The sequence below is a fragment of the Marmota monax genome, unplaced genomic scaffold (assembly GCF_021218885.2).
Source record: "Marmota monax isolate L192 unplaced genomic scaffold, Marmota_monax_Labrador192_F-V1.1 WCK01_AAM20220418_F8-fsc00053, whole genome shotgun sequence".
Lineage (NCBI taxonomy): Eukaryota > Metazoa > Chordata > Mammalia > Rodentia > Sciuridae > Marmota > Marmota monax.
In genome coordinates, this window is record NW_026693153.1 from 12949365 (window position 1) to 12968958 (window position 19594).

Genomic DNA, 19594 nt, shown 5'->3' on the forward strand with positions numbered 1-19594 from the left:
AAATATACAAATTAGAAAACTTTTAACAATATAAAGTATTGTCAGTTAAAAAATATCAAGTTAAATGCAATGAAAACACAAAGGGGAAAGATTGATGAAATTGTTAATAAAATAAAATAATGCTAATATATATTGAGAGCTTATTAGATGTCATTCAATATTCTGAGAATTTTGTTCATGTGTGTGCATAAATTTCCTGTCTCAAGTGACTATATGAAATAGATACTGTTTTTTCATGTTTTCCAAAAGAAAACAGTGAAATATAGAGATGTTTTATAACTTACCTGAGGTCAAGTGCTACAAGATGCTGAAATGGGATGTGAATACACATTCTTAACCAGAGGGAAAAGGAAGGGCATTCCTACTAGAAGGAACCAGTACCAAAATCATGAAGGAGTCTCCTTATGCTCCTTGGATGTGAAAAAATTTTTGGTTCAAATGTAACATTACAGCGAGAGAGGAAGCAAAGGTGTGTACCTTGGGAGTGATAAAATATAATATGGCAATACTGAGAAGCAGCATGGCAGAGTGAAAAACTCTGAATCGTGTATTCTTCAGCAAGTTATTTAACTTCTGTATGCCTCATCTTTCCTATCTATAAATGGAAAGAACTACCTTAAGATTGTAAAATGGAAAGAACTACCTTAAGAGTGAAATTATTTCTAAAGTGCCATAAAAGTGGTTGCTAAAATAAGAAGGTGGGAGACTCAGCTATAATATGCCAGGTAAAAAATCTGATGAAGGCCTGATTAAATAGAAGCTGTAGAGTTGAAAAGGATGTCCAAATTAAGAAATTTCTCAGGAGGAAGCAGCAACCTTTGGTAACTATTTTAGATTTTGACAGAGAAGGGTAATGGTGTTTGGCAGTACATAGTTACGGAGTCACCAAGACCACTCTCATTTCTGACACAAACTGTAATTTCAGGGATCCCCAAGACCATTCTCAAGTTTGTTTATTCATTAGAAGAGCATATAGAACTCAATGGAAGCTTTTAAACTCATAGTTACCATCTTTTACTGAAAAAGTATATAGATTAAAATCAGTTATAGGAAAAGATTGATGGTACAGAGTCCACAAAAGTTCAAAGCATGAAACTTCTAGTTATCCTCTGCACTGGAAACAATGAAAAGGCTAACTTTTTTCCTGGCAACAATGTGTAACAATATGCACAGAAATACTTCCAAACAGAGATGCTCATCTAAGCCCTTATATCAATTTCTGATGTTGTTTTGTTTTCTACTGCCTATTAAATTTGTGTGTGTGTGTGTGTGTGTGTGTGAGTGAGTGAGTGAATGGTGCTGGGGATAGAACTCAGGGTCTTACGCATGCCAGGTAAGCACTCTACCACTAAGCCACATCCCCAGCCCTGGTGTTCAGTTTTAATTAAAGCATAGCTGACTGCTCATACTGCTTTCAGTCTCCAGCTCCTCTGGAGGCTGAGCTTACACTGTGGTCTGTACTCCTATAAATTACATTGTTAAGACTATTAAGTATGGCCAAAGATTCTAGCTAAACAAAGATATTCTTCACAGATACATTTCGAGAACTTAGAGATTATCTCCCCAGAGCTGTGGAAATGCCAGACTTGCTTTTGAGTAAGGTTCACTATTTACTACAAAGGTACTGAAGGTGTAGAGGAAAAAGGAGGTACCTGGACTGAAAGTAATGTCTTCAACTGAGATAGAATATGCAAGTAACAAAGATAACACAGGTTTAGAAGAGAAAAATAACATGCTTTTGAGTTTGCTGAATATGACAACTTAGTTGCTAGAAAACACTTAGAAGAATGAGGCTAAATCTTGGAAAGAATTGCATAGTTTGAGATGATACCACATTGATTAAAATCTACACTCATGTCCCGAATAGACTTCCTTGAAAGAGAATATGCAGGCAACATAGAGAGCAAAAACTGAACCAGGGTAAACTTCAGATTTAAAGAACTTCTCAGAGGGACTTGGCAGGAAAGGTCATTACAAACCAGTAAAATTAAATACTAAATCTTTACCACTATTATAGGAAACTAAAGATATTGTGTAAATTACTTTCTAGATAGGAAAAAAAAGCATTCCACTTCCCCCTGGATATAAATAGACTACAAGAACAATATTATTTCTTGCAAATAAACAATTAAACAAAAATATGTGATTCTCTTCTTATTCCCTGTGCTATCTTCCATGTTCAAACTACTTTCTGAGAAAACCTTTATTTTGTCTACTGCAAATTTAGCACGTTTATGCAAAACTTAACTTACCATGAAAACTGAACAAAAAGGTAGATGAAGCAGAAGGCACAGCTAATTAAATGTGTTTGTGGTTCATTGCTCATGTTGTTTAGGGTCAAATAATAATTTATAAGTCTGTCTGAACACACTAAAGAGAAAAATAACTCATTATAAGGAACGAGTAGCCAGATTACTAAAAGTCGGCCAACAGAAGACTTCTAAAAATCTTTTTTTTTTTTTTTAATCATCTAAGTATGCCTATTACATCCCAGGTATGAAATGCAGACTAAAGGTTAGCAGGGGGAAGTCTTGAGTCCGAGAACCTCAGCACAAATCCCAATTCTGCTACTTAAACTGAATGAATTGGAACATGTTATTTAAACTCTGCAGTACCATCAGATGAAGAATGAAAAACAAATCTCATAGGTTTAAGGATCACTTACGTCAGTATTGTCTGGCATATAATAAGCATGCAAGATGTCTGCATATTCCATGTGATTACCTTTGTATACCAGAAGCCTAATGAATTGATTATAATCGTCACTGGTCATTTTTTAATCTCGGAAATACACATTTTGAAATCCAGTTTTGAAATAAAAACAAATATATACATTTTCATATTATACTGATTCCTAAATAGCTTAATTTGTTTAAAACTTATATTAGAATGCCAGATTATTATCTCATTAGCCATGACTTAATCTTTGTTTAAAAAAAATGATTAAAGCTGTCCTTTGTAAAGAAGATATACTTATTAATTCAAGAAAAGGTGAAATAAGACAACATGAGAAATCACTGCCTGAATCAAGTTCCAGATACTATCCACAGTCTTGAATAATAATATTTTTGCCTTTTTCCCCTCAGCTGAAAATGTCTGGTTCCTTAATCCAAAGTAATTCGTCCAAGATACCAAGACTTGGCATTTTCTCAGGCTTTCACTGGCACTCTCAGGCTTTGAAAGGTAAAACAGGGTACTCCTGTCTATTTTTATTATGATACTTACCAATTAGCAGTGTACATAGCTATAACCATGCCTCTCACCTCATTCCCCCTAAGAACACTAGGTTACATGCAAATGGAACATAATGACTATCTTACTCTTCGTATTCCTGGGGCATTAAATATACAGTATGAGGCACTCAGAATCAACCCATAGAACAACATCCTGGTCAACAGCAAAGCTCACCAAAGATATAAACCAATTTTTCTCATTTCCTTTTATGCATTAAATGTTTGCTTTTATAATACATTTAAAGAATTTTTATTTATATATGCACATGTGTATGTATGTTCAAAACAGAGCTAACCATAGACGTAACAGGGAAGAAATAAAACTACTGAATAAATTGACTTTTCCTGAGATAAAGCAGTGTTGACTTCAAAGTTTTAACGTTCTTATGTTACAGTATAACTAATTTTGTAGGTAGTCCTATTTCCTGGATCAATTCAATTGTTCAAGATATAGGCATATTAATTTTTACTATTGCTACAAAATTTTTTTTTCACTGCTTTTCATTATCTATTTCCTCTTGGTTCTTCCTTTCTATGTCCCAGTAGGAGAGTGCAACCAGGTTTAAATTTCTTTATCTTTTATTCTCACTGCATCCCTCACCCAAAAAGGTATACTGCATATTTTACTTCCACTGCTCAATCATAAAGTATCAAGAGATGAATTATACTAACCTCACTGTATTCCAGGAATCTTCAAGTTCTTTGGAATACTGCTTTTCAAAATGATCCAACACAACTTTGCAAATCTGTTTTGCAAGCTTCCCCTCTGATTTTCCTTTCAACTACGACAAGAAAAAGGTGCTGACACATATTAAAGATACTACAAATTTATTAAACCTCGATATTAACACAATCTTTTTTACTGTCTAAAAATAAGAACACTTTATCTTTAGATAATTATTAGTTCTTGTAGGGGGAGCAATATATGAGTTATAACAATATATGAGTTGTAAACCGTGTTACTGATAAATTTACCTATTTATGCTAAAGGAGTGTTTCCCCAAGTAATTGTAATCCAATCATGAAGCAAATGTTAAAGCAGAATCTAATTGTGCTAAACAAATTATGTCTAAAGGACAAAATTAGTTTTTAAAAGCCATCACAGATGTTAGCATCAAGGGGAACTTCGTGAAAGGTACATAAAAACTCTGTACTCATTGCAATTTTCCCGTACACTTAGAATTAATCCAAAATAAGAAAATGTCCCTTTTGTTTTTTTCTGGAAACTCAGCAGTTGTTTCGTTTATTCGTAGAGGGCCAAGTAAAATGTAACACTGTCTAGGCGTCCGGATACAGCAGTAACATAGAAGACAGTTTCAGCACTATAGGAGCTTACATTATGCTGGGAACTTGACGTGAGCAAGTATTAAAAGTCTGCAGATTACTCGGAAGGGACGTCCTCTCCGAGGACCTTGGGAGCGAACAGGAATGTGTAAGTGCAAAAGTCACGCACTGAACATTACCAGGATTCTAGACAAGGAACCAAAAAACCCGAATATCGCCAAGGGACAGCCAAAGGTGAAGTTCCCACATCCCGGCCCCCTCCCTCGCCTCCTTGGTAGTGTACAGTCTGGTTCAGCCAGAGGCGCCCAGCAGGGCTCAAGGGCCTCACCCGAGTCAGCATTATCCTGCAGGGAGTTTACAGAAAAGAGTCAGCAACACTCCACATGAAAAAGCTTCCAGCCAACTGAAAAAACAGCCGGATTTCCGGTTAGCCAAAACCCTTAATGTCCTCACGTTTCCCGTTTAAATTCTCGCGATATTACACAGATCGCCTGCACTTTCAAAATCTCGCAACAATGTTAGCTCCCGCGAGAGGCATACCTGAAATCGCTCTGCGCTTGGTTGGCTGGGGCGGGGAAGAGTTCTGCACTGACGCCCAGGGGCGTGACCCGGTCGTGGGAGAGACGTTGGGCGACTGGTGTTTAGGAAGTAGTTCATCCTGCTAAACTGTCTTTGTGGGTGGGCTCCATAAAGGCTGAATCTCTGTCACTATTGGGTTATGTTTTGTAAACACTTTTATCCTTAGGGGCGAAGCTAGCTACTGAATTAAATTTGATGACTCCTTTAAGTCGTGAAATAGTTTTTTCCCAGGATGACCTATGCGAATAATCTCTCCATTTTAGAAAAGAACATGTAAAAAGATTAAATTGAAATACGCGTATAAGGCGCTTAGCACAGAGACTGGTCGACATAAATGCCCACGTGTTCGGTGCTGTTCTGTATTAGTACCACTATCATGATCATTGTGGTTATCTTGTTCTGATATCAAATGCCTGAGGGCAAAGTGATCCTCCATGCAAGACTCCCCACTCATTTTTACAAGAATGGAGTTTACAAGTAAGGTGTTATTACACCCATTCTGATAGAAATAGCAGTTTATTTACTCCATTGGTGTACACTTTCATTATTCTCTTGTAGCAACAATCAGCAATTTATCAGGGAGAAAATAGTGTGGTCTCTGATATTTAATAAGAATTATTATTTTGAGTATAAGCAGTAAGTCCGTTAGTACAACTAATGCAATTTGAAGCTTAATATATTTAAATTTATATTACATATATTAAATAATATATTTAAACAAGTTTCCCAGCAATCTAAAAATACATCTATTAGAATTTAGGTTTGGTAAAACATGGTTTTCAGAAGTTAATACCCTTTATTGGATGTTTGGGGGAGTCACATCTACCTTTCAGTCTACTTGCAGAGATTTCACATTATTTTTCTATATTCTTTCAGAATGTTACAACTAATGAATTAATACATGAGTATTATATTTGAAATGTAGAAATATAAAAGATTTAAGATAATAAGAATTGAATATGCTGTATATCTATTAGGGAAACATTGATATACCTGGAAAGAGGACATTCTATCATTTTGTGACAGCATGGTTCTATTTTCTGAGTTTAAAATGAACATTTTTTTTCTCTTAATTTTTTTTCTGCACTTCTGATAATCCAATTTATAAGTGTGTATTTAGTTTGGATATGTTTTCAAATCTTATTAGCTATTTTTTAAAATTACCTGCTCATGCTCATTTATCTGTTTTAATATTACATTTATATTAGTGATGTTAACCATGTCACCTGTGACCAGTGCTAGAGAAATGAGCAAGTTGTAGGAATCTTCAACTTCTAAGTAAGTACTTTTCTAATTTTTCTTAAAAGTATTTAACTTTAGCCGGGCGCAGTGGTCCATGCCTGTAATCCCTGTGGCTCAGAAGATTAAGACAGGAGAATCAAGAGTTCAAAGAGAGCCTCAGCAGAAAGCAAGGTGCTAAACAACTAAGTGAGACTCTGTCTCTACAAAAAATATGACTGGGGATGTGGCTCAGTGGTTGAATGCCCCTGAGTTCAACCCCCAGTACACCCTACAATAATTTAAATATGAAATAACTTTAAATTTTTATGCAGTAGCCATTGTTTGTTATTGATTCAATTACAAAGATATAAATTTCTTCCCAGAGAAGGAAGCCAATTCTGTTTCATCCACCCTCTATTTATAGTTTGATCTTTAATATTAAAGTCCCTTTCCAAGACCCAATATTATGTATGGTAAATGAAATGTTAATTCATTTACCTTCCACTTCAAATAGCTATTGAATAATAAACAAAATTCCACATTGACTAATAGAAACTACTAGAAAAAGACTTGTTTTAAGTCACTAAAAACACACGAGGAAATTGAGCTGAAAAAATACCAGAAATTACATTTTTTTTAAATTAATGATACTGTTAGATAACTAATCCATATTATTTGTAAGGACTTAACTCTAGGCAGGAAAATAACTTTTATCTAACTAAGCATTTTTTATCATTAAGTCAATTTCTGAATAAGTACACTTTTTGGACTATCTCCTACTGGCTGCTTTATGAATTTTCATGTTTACATAAAACATGTCTCAATCCTTCCTATTAATATAGAGGTGAGGACAGGCACTATAGTAAAACAATCTGACATTAAGAAAACCCTTAGCTACTTAAAATGTAAGGCAGAAAAACACAGAGATGCCTGTGACCAATGCTAAAGAGCATAATTATAGGAATCTTCCATGTCTACTGAAGATTCTTATTAGTTTAGGACTCCAAAGTGGTGTGTATAAACTCTAGCAGGCAATCCACTGCAACTGGAGTGTAAATATAATGACTTCTCTTTTTATTAAGTTTTATCTAATATTTCTAATTTCCTTTTTGAGGGGTATATAGTATATAAATAAAATGCATTTTTAAATAGTGCATCAGAAATGTATGTAACTGATAAAGGTTGGAATATGTATCCTCAAAATTTATGTTGAAGCTCTAATCCCTGATATTTTGGAATGTAACTGTATTTGGAGATGAGGCCTTTTAAAAGATGATTAAGTGAAAATGAGGTTGGAAGGCTGAATCCTAATTCCATCTTACTGGTGTTACAAAAAGAGAAAAATTGGACAAACTGAGAGACACTAGGGGCAAGAGTACTGAGAAAAGGCCATGTGAGGACACAGCAAGTTGGCTGTTACCTTAAAGGCAGGCAAGAGGCCTTAGGAAAAAGGAAACTTGTCCACAACATGGACCTTGATCTCCCTACTCCAGAACAGTAAGAAAATAAATTTATTTTGTTTAAGAGGTCACACTGTGTGTGGTACTTCTGGCAGCCCTAGCAAACTAATATGACTGAAACATAAAGGCACATTAAAAATGTATAGGATGCTATTATATAAGTTTTAAGACCACTGATTCACTTCTTAAATTCTGTTTCCTCATCAGTGAACAAAAGGAATTTACAATCTAAGCCATAAGGAAGCAAATGATTATTTTTCCAATTTTTTCTTTAAATAAAATCAGATCTGTTTATTTAAAGGAAATTCATTTTTTTACTTCCTATGTTTTAAATGAGATTTTATTATTTGGTTTCTAAAAAATTAAAGAATAATTGCTGTTTTAATAACCTATGCCATATTCTAATCTAGGTTTTGAGATATCAGAATTTGTTCTTTGGATCAGCTGGACTGTATTTCCCAAAAACTTAAATAATCAATATTAAGACAAGAGTGATAAAATTTATAATGTACATATTTATTTATAAAAGCAGTTTTACTTTTGAAAAGATTTTGCCACCTGGAATCATGGATTTAATTGGAATGAGTATACCATGAGTAGCGTGGCATATCAAATAGTACCAAATCAAAATGTTGTCATAGTAAGGGAACATTTAGTAAAAGCAGCTGCAAATATAAAGGTGTTTTAAACAGGTGATCTTTTCTAGGCTATGTGCAAGGAATTTAACATATTAAGTAAATTCTGGAATTTCATTTGTTGTTTAAAAGAGCATTTGATTTTCAACTAGAAGAAAACATGGCAGTTAAATAATTTATACAAAATTATAAATTTGCTTCCATTATAAAAATAAAATTACCAAAATCATTAAAAAGTTTAAGGAAAACATTCTACCAATAACTCTAAAAAATTACTTCACTACTTTGTTTTAGCAACATTGTTTCTCTAATGCAGTTTCTATCCATAGCTTGACACTTGGCATCAATTATATGTAATATAAAATATTCCATATACATATGGAATTTCCAAGAAAAGCACATGGAATTATTTTAAATAAGTAAAATTATATCTGTGGGCTAGTAGCTGGAACCAAAGACACTGAATAATCTAGAATCATACGGTGCTTTGATTCTTTATTTAGCTGCTTTTAAAAATAACATTAGATCTCAAATATATAAAAACTTGTAGAGAAAAATGTTTTCGTGTAAAATAACAAAGTCCATTATTTTAATCTACTGATTTAAACTTTTTCAATAATCATATTTGAAAAACATTTACTTATTTTATTATCCAAAAAAATCACTTATATTCACCAAAATCAAGAGAAAACAGAATATAAATTAATTTTATTGGGTGAAAATGTCATAATTAATGGTGATTTAAGAATAAAAATGCAGCATATAACAAAATAGCATTTAATTATTAAAATCCACCTGGATTTACAAAACATCTTTTAAAGTATTTTAGAATGCTTTAAGAAAACTAACTTTTGAAGGAGCTATATGAAATATTAATTCCATTTTATGCTACTTTAATCTTAAAATCATTTTTAGTTTTACAAAATGGAGTCAGCAATTACTGTATTCTACCAGTAAACATTGGTAGGATAAAAATTTTAAAAATCTATCTTTACTCTCAAATAAATGAATATTAAAAATATAGCAAAAGTTTGAGTTTAGCTTTAAAAATGAATAAAAGTAAATGTTACAAAAGGAACAAAAATGTAAGCAATTTTTTCCTATAAAATTAATTTCAAAATTTACATGCTGTCTTACTGTGATGCTTTTCCTCATATTTTAGTCACCTATCAAATTCAGATTGTTATGAATTTTATATCTGAAGTAGAATGCTTTTTTCTTATTCAGGTGCTAGGTAGATCCATGTACCAACTCCAAGAATCTGTGCCATGCTGATGCATTCTGATTAATAAGTGACCATAATAAAAGTTCAGTGAAGTTAAAAATGTGAATAAAATGTGATGCTTCAAAGCAAAATTCTTAAAGTAAATAGTTATATTAAACTGACTTAGGCATACTTATTTATGTTGTTATTAGATACCAGTATATGTCTGTTGTCAGTACAGGTACCAAACCCAATAGTCTTAACTAGGTTGTATTGAAATTATTATTTATGTTATTTTCACCTTAATATAAAGGCATGCTTTCAGTTAAGTGAAAATTAGGACTCCTTTACTGAAAATACATATCTAACAGTTTGTCTAAATGACAGACAGAATCCTATGAGTGCAAGAGAAGTAAATTTTAAATTGAGAAATATTTTGGAATCATTTCTTTACAATAGTATTTGAGCCAACATTTTAATTTGTATTGCTTTAACACCCAAGTTATTTGTTGTTAAATATAAGTCTCTGTAACTACAGTAGCTTCTTTCAGTTTTTTGCCTCTAATTTCAAGGGATGAAAGAATTGTAATACCCTAAAAGATTCATGTGGCTTCTGACAGAACAGTCCTAACAGGGATCACACCTTGATCTCTGAAAGTGTCCTGACCTTTAAAACAGGGTTTTCTTGGGACTTTTAATAATATCTCATAGAACATTTTTATTACTTAAAAAAATAGGTTAATAAAGATATTTTATGTCTCATTTATTGAGATTATCATCAAAGAACACAAAAACAATAAAATAGAACACTTTCGTTGAATAATGCTTTCAAATCACATAATTTGGTAGAATAAAGATTTGATATCTGCTTTTTAAAAAGGTAGGTATTATTTTAAAATAAAGTCAAATTAGGATTTATAGGCTAGAAAAATGCTATTACAAAAATTTAAGTCATATAAATATATTGTTTGTATAGTTCATGTCTGTCAAGTAATTTAACTTTTATCTTCCACAAACAAATTTTAAAAATCTGTAGAAAAGTGCACAATCAAGATAATAGTAATTAAACAAAAATTTTAGAAAAATACAAAAAGTTAAAAATTTAGTTTATAAATTCCCAGGAGTTTCCCTTCCATGCCCATGTATCTTACAAAAATGTTTAATATATAGAAATACGGACTATTAAACAAATAATAAAGTATGTAGAGTCCATTGGCTCTATTTCTGAAGAAGTTTTCCTTCAGGAATTTGCCCATGAGTGAGGATATAAAACCCAAGGAGTCAACACTAAATCTTGTTAACATGCTCCAAATGTTGTTCATCCCATCCACTGGTCATTTTGCATGAAGAATATGGAGAAGTTAATTATCAGATCAGGTCCTTGGGCTATTAATCTCCTCACTAAAATCATTATGATTTTATTGCCCCAGTCATCAATGCTCAAAGGATTTTTTTTTTCTTCTGAGAAGAGGTCCATTTCACTTTGCTGAGAGTAAGAGTACCAATCCATATGACATGGTTATGAGATCACATCATGAGCATCACCGTTAGGTCTCTGTCGCACAGTTAACGGAGGCAGCGGCTTCCCATAGAAATCTACATAAAGAAGGGTAACCACGGACACAAAACAGTTATAATCATCAGTTTTTGACACAGTTCATCATTTTTCAATGAATTCATTTTAAAAAACAAGACACACTGACTTGTCAAGTGAGGTGATAGATGGGAAGGCAGAGAAAAAAAAAAGCAAAACAAAACAAAACCCAGAATGTATAAAAAAACAGAATAAATTCAAAACATAACAACCAGGGTAACTTCTAATAGACTTAGTAAAAACCTGCACTAAATGGTTACATTTATTATTATTTTTCTTTCCAATTACACATCCACATAAGAACAGAACAAACATAAAAAATTCAAAATCTATAGAACCTGCTAGTAAGAGCCTGGTAAATTAGCATCTGTACACATGTTCTTATCCAGAGACTGTTATTTCTATGTAATTTAGGAGAATCAAATTGAACTCTTTTATAATAATACTTCAATACAATTCAGTGATTTGGTGCATATTTTACACAAAAAAATGTGCCCTTCATAAATTTCAATTCCTTAATTATAATAATTGGCTTATAAATTTAATGGCATATATAACTCTCAGTTAAGTTCTTTCTGGCCTATTAACTTTTTTTTTTTTCTAGAAGCATACGTGATTAAGATCATTACACATACACATACACAGAATTTTTTAAATCAAGTATAAATTCAGCTGGGTGTGTTAGCATACACTTACAATCTCAGCATCTCAGGAGACTGAGACAGGAGGATTGCAAGTTCGAGGTCAGTCTCAGCAACTTAGTGAGGCCCTAAAAAACTTAGTGAGACCATGTCTCAAAAAAAAAAAAAAAAAGGCAGGAGTTGGCGGGTAGGGATGTGGCTCAGTGTTTAAGTGCTCCTGGGTTCAATCTCCATTACCAAAAAAATTTTTAAAAAAACATGATTTCAAAGCAAAATATTAAACTGAAAGCATGCTTTAGCAAATATTATATAACAGTATAACTTAGGTTATGAGTTAAACGTATGAGTTTCAAGGCTGGTCACTCCTAAGTTCAAATCCTGGTTCTGCCAGTTATTAGCTACGTAATATTCCTCATGCTAAAAACTGGGATACTGTTGCCCATCTTAAAAGTTTACTTGGGGGGAATTAAATTTTCTTAAGTACAATGGTACGTACATGGTATACATAGTTTTGTCATTTTTTCTATAATTAAAACAGTATCATAGATGCTCAATTATTATTTTTTTTTTTTTGGTACAAGGGATTGAACTTAGGGGCACTCAATCACTGAGCCACATCATTAGCCCTATTTTGTATTTTATTTAGAGGCAGGGTCTCATTGAGTTGCTTAGTGCCTTTGCTTTTGCTGAGGCTTGCTTTGAATTCATGCCTCACCCTCCTAAGCTGCTGGGATCAATTATTAATTATTTTACTATCTACTCTAGTTGATTATGCACTTTTTGTCTACTTGTCATAAACCTTTTGTCAAAATACTTCTAGATATAAAGGCACAGAAATGTATCTAAACTTAACACGTGAAGATATAAAATATCTTCTCCACTGGGAAGCAAACATTTGACAAACTGAAAACTAACTAAAACTATTAGAATATAGTGGCCTTAAACTTAACTAACTCACTATAATTCTTTCCAAGTAGTTCTGATTTAAGTGAGGGGCAGGAGGGAGACCCTTCTTAGCCCGTTTTCAATCTCTTTCTCCAGTTTTTCTTAATTGTATTGCTTACTCTGAATACCACTATCAATTTTTAGTCTCTCATTAGACATTCTTTTTCTCACAAATAGCAAACCATCATTCCCTCAATCACATTCATTCAGAAACAATTACAGAGTATCTGTTAAGTACAAAGTACTCCTATTGTATAAAGACAGCTGGGGGGAAAAAACCTACCTACATATTCTCCCCAACTCCCCCATATGAATCACTTTTCTCCTAAACTCCATAATCTTACTTTATACTGGCCTTTAGACATGTCCGGACAGATAAGCCTATGTCTGTATTTGTCTATCTCTATATGTCTCTCTAAAAAAAGATTTCCTTTCTCTTGATATATTTTTAATGTCAGCCATATCACCAACCTTATATCCCCTTGAGTCAAATTATACTCTATTCTCTTGCCCTCAACCCATACCTCCATTCATCAAATATTACTTCTTATAATTATTAAAGTATTCTTTACAAATACACCTTTTATTCTTCATTTCAATTTCCATTCCTTATTTATTACTTTGATCACTGTAACAACCTCCTGAGATTCAAGTAGTGATAATCAAGTTTATACTTGATACATATTAATAGAAATTGTTTCTGTATTCCATACACTGTGACAAAAATTGTTAGAAAAACAAGTATCAAATCTAAAATTACTATTCCCATGCTAAAAATGAATATTATCTCTTAAAAATTAAAGCAAGTCCAGGTATCTTAACATATAAGATCTTCATCATCTAGTCTTAAGCCAGAATTCCATTTTGAATGTTCTCTGTAATTTTAACATTTTCTCTTTTTTACCTATTCTATGCATAAACTTAAGCTCCAGTCACAAACTATTTTCCAAATAAACCATGTTCTTTCCTCCATCTCTATTTTTTTTTTTTAGTTGTAGATGGACACAACACCTTTATTTTATTTGTTTATTTTTATGTGGTACTGGGGATCGAACCCAGAGCCTCACTCATGCTAGGCAAGTGTTCTACTACTGAGCCACAATCCTGGCTCTCCATCTCTTGACAGTCTCTTTCTTCTGCTTCTTAATCTTATCGCTCTGAAGACCCAGTTCTAATGCCACTTTCCCTAACTTCTGATGCAGTCTGTGCATAATAATGCTGAACCACAGAACATATTGTCATATACTAAGAATGCTGAAGTATCTTCTCTCTTACACAGAGATCTCCATAAAGGCAGTATATGTTTCTTATTCATTGGTATTACAAACATGTTGGCTGGTGTCAAATACAAAACAGGTTTTTGTTGAATGATGAATTCAGTATGGGAACAAATATCTATCTTACGAGAATTGTGTGTGTGTGTGTGTATGTGTGTGTGTGTGTATGTGTGTGTGTGTGTGTATATATAAACATTGATATTACAGTTTTTCTAATATTAATATTTAAACTGATCACATATTCTAATGTACATAAAGAATTGTATAATAGCAGTAATTAACCTGATTTAATCACTGAAAACATCATGATATTAAAATTAGTAAACCAAACAGACATATGTGATTCCACTGAAACAACAATACTTTTCAAATAATCTAAAACAATTTCTGTTTTTAAAAATGTAAAACTGAACCTTCCAATTTTTATTATTAGGAAATATTTAATTATTGACCTATATAGTATTCTGAAAGAGAAAGCAAATAGCACATTATATTCATATATTTTGAATAAAATATTTAATATATTTTGATATAATATCAAATTTTATGGTAATGCTTTTCTGACAACTGAACTTACAATTTCTTCTGGTATGTACTCTCCTTATGAAATACAGTTTTATAGTGGGTCAGAGAGTCATCAAGAATCATCAAACAGAGTTATCAGAAAGGGAACTGGATATTCTGATTGAACAAATTTAGTGAGCTACAATTATGTATAAATATTCTTTTGCATTCTAAAAATATCTTATTGAAAAAAATCTAGCTGATGATCTGCAACTTCCTCTCCCTAGGTTCTCTACTGGTCCTTTCTCTAGTTTTTGCTTCCAGGAATTCTAATGCTATAAAGACTATTAGTTAATGTTAATCTCATTGAAGAAAATTATTTTTTCCAATAAAGCCTTTGGTGACTTTCTCTTCATTTAGCTGAACTTTATTTGGTTTACTGACTTGATTTCTGATTTTATAGACTGTGTTGATCTCTCTTCAAAATTTTAATATTCAGCAGCGAGGTGTCTTATTCAGAAAACAAAGAAAAAAAATTATATGGCATTATCAAAGAGCCTACTGTATATTTATAGAACAGTACGGCTTTTTTTTTTTTTTAAACACCATGAGTTTAATTGTACTGTGTCACATTAAAGTTGTTTTAAAAAATTTTCCTTTCCATAACTATTGGTATATCATGAATAAACAGAAGTATGATTCCTTTTACCTTTGTATTCCAAGGTAAACAAAAATCAAATTACATAGATGCAGAGTGAATTAAAAAAAAAAAGGGGAAAAGTATAATAAAAAAGTATGGCAGTTTGTTTGAAAGGTTTCCAAAAATAAAATATTAAGCTTGTTGAAGTTATGAGGTAAAGAAAAGTGAATGCAATATGAACAGATGATATCTGAAAACTGATCCTTTTGCATTACCATTATGACGTGTTTCACCAAGAGGCTCAAGTTTTGGAAGTCTAGTGACTTTGGGGGTTCCCCAGCCAACTAAAGAAAAAGAAACACATTTAAAAACACTGTTAAACAAATTTTGGGGGGTCTGATAAGAGGATCTCTCCTTCCACAGGAAGTATAAATACCATTCAATATCAATTCAAATGTACTAAATGACACAATACTGAATATCTATAAACCCATTTTAAATGGCTTCTATTTCAAAATGTAATTAAAGTCTGCTAACATCTGCTTTAAGTTTTTATTCACCTTTCATTAAAAACAAACCTCTTAACCAACTTCGATAAGCTTTAGACTACCATTTGAATACCTAGCAGAGGCTAAAATAAATGTTTTCTTGTTAAATTGAATACTAAAAATGAATTTTAAACAAATTCTTAAAGAAAAATGTTACCATAACAAGCCTTGTGGCATGGCTGCAAGGACACTGCAAACATTTAGTTAGTCATCAGGTATTTATTGAGCACATATAGTAGATGAGGTACTATGTATTTAGTGCTAAAAAGTTGCTAACAATTATTGTGCAGTTATGTTCCAGTGCTTCTTTATGTGAATATAATATAAATTAATCCTGTGTATATGTTGGATTCAAACTAGGAAAACTCATACATCTAGGTAACTTTCAGGAAGAAAGGTCCAATTTTTTTAAAGATTTCATTAGCCATCTATTCATTAAACTTAAATTCCTCTTACAATCTGGGTAACTGATATTTTTAATACAGCTTGAACACACTCTAGGAATTATTAAGATTTTCTTGATAGTTTTTACCTTTTTTCTTTTATGAAAATGAATAATTAATTGACAGATTTTTGTACCATGAGAGTAGAGTCCTTTCTCACAAATTCACAAAATAATGAAAAACTATATAATTTCTTTTTCTTTCTTTCCTCCTTCCCCCTCTCCTCCATTGTTTAAAACAATATTTCTAAATTCAGTATCAGTATCAATTTACTCACCAGGAGGGGGAGGGGGAGGTGGTGTTGGACTCTTAGGAGCACAGTCATCGGTATTAACTGGTTCTACCCGGTGACTCCTTTTCATTCTCAGTTTCTTAGTTCTCTTTTTACTGTTATCTATAAGAATATAAACATGGAATTTTATTTATACTATTGGGGAAAAGTGAACTTCTATCATTGAAAAACATTAAACCCTTTGGGAAAAAGTAAACTTCTATAATAGAAAACAATGAATAAAAGGAGAATATTGATATTACAATAGAAACCTCATATTCAACTTCACAGAAATTGTTATCAATAACAAAATATGAACTTGCATTTAGTAAAAATAAATATTTAAAGTAATAGCTTATGGAACAAATATGACAAAATATCCAAAAGTCTACTTTAAATACTAAGAGAGGTTTTTAGAATATAAAAATACCTTCTCATTTCCAAAAGCAATTTATATTTCTTCCAAATGTCATATTAAACACATATGATTGTCTAGTTGTAGGAATTCCATAAAACTCAGAATGGCTAGTGGAAAGAGGAAAGATGTTGACTTTTCTCAGAGGAATAAGTAGAATGACTATAGGTATAAATAGTCCAAAAATAATGCTTTGAAATATGAGGAAAAAAATCCGAACCCAATCTAAATACATTACTCTTTAACACCTAAAGAATAAATATATGTAACCAAAATCAGTAGACCAGGCCGAATTAAATTTCTGTTCTTTCTACAATAAACAAACAAACAAATTACAGACTCATAAACACATAAAAACACCTTAAGGATATGATATATTGACGCTTAAATTTTAACAATGTAAAACCAGAGTGGCATAGTAATTAAAAATTCTGACCATCAAAGTTACTGAAATATTTTAAATAACAATTCCTAACTGCGAAATTACACACATTTTATAAAATGGGAATTATCTGAACATGAGAAATAGTCAAAATCTTTAAGGTTACAAAACAGAAAGAAGAACATCATATTTAAAAGGAAACTTTTTATTAATGTTAGTGTCCTTTGTGACATTTTACTCCAGATAGAAATAAAGTAATCTTTTTACTATTAAAGTTATAGGCTTAACAGATGGGCAAATGGAATGAGAGCTCTAAAAACATATGGTACTTTAGGATGGGCAGTAGTTCAGGTGATGGAAGAGGATAGAATGTGAAAATATGATTTGGACTGGGGTCTCAGCCCAGCCACCAATATGACATATGAAGTTTTTCAACCTCTCCAAGTCCCTAGTTTCCTACTTACATAGTGGGAGTTTCATACCCCAGTATTATTATGATAAATAACATAGGGCTGTGTTAACTCAAATAATCTGAAGTCATACTTTGAAAGCATAAAATGTGAATTATTATTATGGTTATGATTTATTATCTCAGATCTTCCTAAACTATAAAGTCATTTGCTAAATCACTTTTCTTCAATGTTATCAGTGTTAGCGTCCTTTTAAAAAACTGAGACCACTGTAATAAGTCTACCTTCATTTAATACTGTGCTGATAGAGTTATATGGATATGAAGATGACTAATCTCCCAAGTGATGACAAAAAGTACAACTTAAATCTAACATTTTTAATCAAAGAAAACATGCATGTTAGTTACTCTGCACTTCAAGAACTGAGAATTTATTTTGATAAACCCTATATACTTTTAAAAATTCTTACATATATCATCTTCTAAGAAGTGTCTGTTCAGATCCTTGGCCCATTTATTGATTGGGTTATTTGTGGGTTTTTTGGTGCTTAGCTTTTTGATATCTTTATATACCCTAGAGATTAGTGCTCTATCCGATGTGTGAGGGGTAAAGATTTGCTCCCAAGATGTAGGCTCTCTATTCACCTCACAGATCATTTCTTTTGCTGAGAAGAAATTTTTTAGTTTGAGTCCATATCATTTATTGATTCTTGATTTTAATTCTTAAGCTAAAAGAGTCTTATTAAGGAAGTTGGGGGGCCTAATCCCACATGATGGAGATTAGGGTCTACTTTTTCTTCTATTAGACTCAGCGTCTCTGGTTTTATTCCTAAGTCCTTGATCCATTTTGAGTTGAGTTTTGTGCATGGTGAGAGATGGGAATTTGTAAGTTTCTTGCTGGTTTGTCTCAGGTTGAACCTTGACTGTTAGAAGGCCCCAATGATGTAATAACATGTAGATATTTAGCAACCACAGGAATTGGTAACCATTTCAATTCAGCAGAACTTTGTAGTTCTTTGAAAACTAAATATATGAAAAAATATTCATCATCACTAGCAATTAGAGAAATGCAAATCAAAACTAAGATTTCATCTCACTCTTGTCAGAATGGCAGCTATTATGAAGACAAACAACAATGAGTATTGGCAAGGATGTGGGGGAAAAGGTACACTCATACACTGCTGGTGGGACTGCAAATTGGTACAGACAATATGGAAAGCAGTATGGAGATTTCTTGGAAAACTGGGAATGGAACCACCATTTGACCCAGCTATCCATCTCCTCGGTCTATACCCAAAGAACTTAAAATCAGCATAATAGAGGAACACAGCCACATCAATGTTTATAGCAACACAATTCACAATAGCTAAACTGTGGAACCAACCTAGATGCCCTTCAATAATAGATAAATGGATTAAAAAATGTGGCATATATACACAATGGAATATTACTCAGCAATGAAAGAATAAAATCATGGCATTTGGAGGTAAATGGATGGAGTTAGAGAAGATAATCCTAAATGAAGTTAGACAATCCCAAAAAACCAAATGCTGAATGTTTTCTTTGATATAAGGAGGCTGATTCATAGTGGAATACGGAGCGGGAGCATGGGAGGAATAGACAAACTCTAGATAGGACAGAGGGATTGAAAGAAAGGGAGGGGGCATGGGGTTAGAAATGATGGTGGAATGTGAGGATCATTATTATCCAAAGTACTTGTATGAAGACATGAATTGGTGTGAATATACTTTTATTCAACCAGAGATATGAAAAATTATTCCCTAGATGTGTAAGATTTGGAATGCATTCCTCTGTCATATATAAATAAAAAACAAAAAGAAAAAAGTGAAAACAAAAATTCTTACATATAATAAAACCAGACCTGTAACTAGGAATAGCAAGGGAACAG

At 32.4% G+C, this 19594-nt stretch overlaps 2 protein-coding genes across 7 annotated transcripts in view; both read right to left on the reverse strand.

Annotated features, from left to right (window-relative positions):
• The window catches only part of Nsun3 (NOP2/Sun RNA methyltransferase 3), a 70988-nt gene extending 65657 nt beyond the window's left edge, over positions 1–5331 (reverse strand). The window contains exons 1-3 of one of the 4 annotated variants that reach the window (XM_058582917.1): positions 4846–5331; positions 4570–4644; positions 3906–4015 (exon numbers count right to left, since the gene is read on the reverse strand). Coding sequence is in view for 1 of the 4 variants with exons in the window: in XM_046455372.2 (XP_046311328.1) it covers positions 3906–4015; positions 4846–4857 (122 nt within the window). In the remaining 3 variants the exon portion in view is untranslated. Of the gene's footprint in view, positions 1–3905; positions 4016–4569; positions 4811–4845 lie in introns of those variants that run through there. The other 3 variants (XM_046455372.2, XM_058582916.1, XM_046455375.2) reach the window with 3 other exon arrangements.
• Positions 5332–8272: 2941 nt separating this feature from the next.
• The window catches only part of Arl13b (ADP ribosylation factor like GTPase 13B), a 66456-nt gene continuing 55134 nt past the window's right edge, over positions 8273–19594 (reverse strand). For 2 of the 3 annotated variants that reach the window (XM_046455357.2, XM_046455354.2), the window contains exons 8-10: positions 16486–16602; positions 15493–15561; positions 8273–11212 (exon numbers count right to left, since the gene is read on the reverse strand). In XM_046455357.2, coding sequence (XP_046311313.1) covers positions 11136–11212; positions 15493–15561; positions 16486–16602 — 263 coding nt within the window. In that variant the 3' untranslated portion in view covers positions 8273–11135. The remainder of the gene's footprint in view (positions 11213–15492; positions 15562–16485; positions 16603–19594) is intronic. The other variant, XM_046455356.2, reaches the window with a different exon arrangement.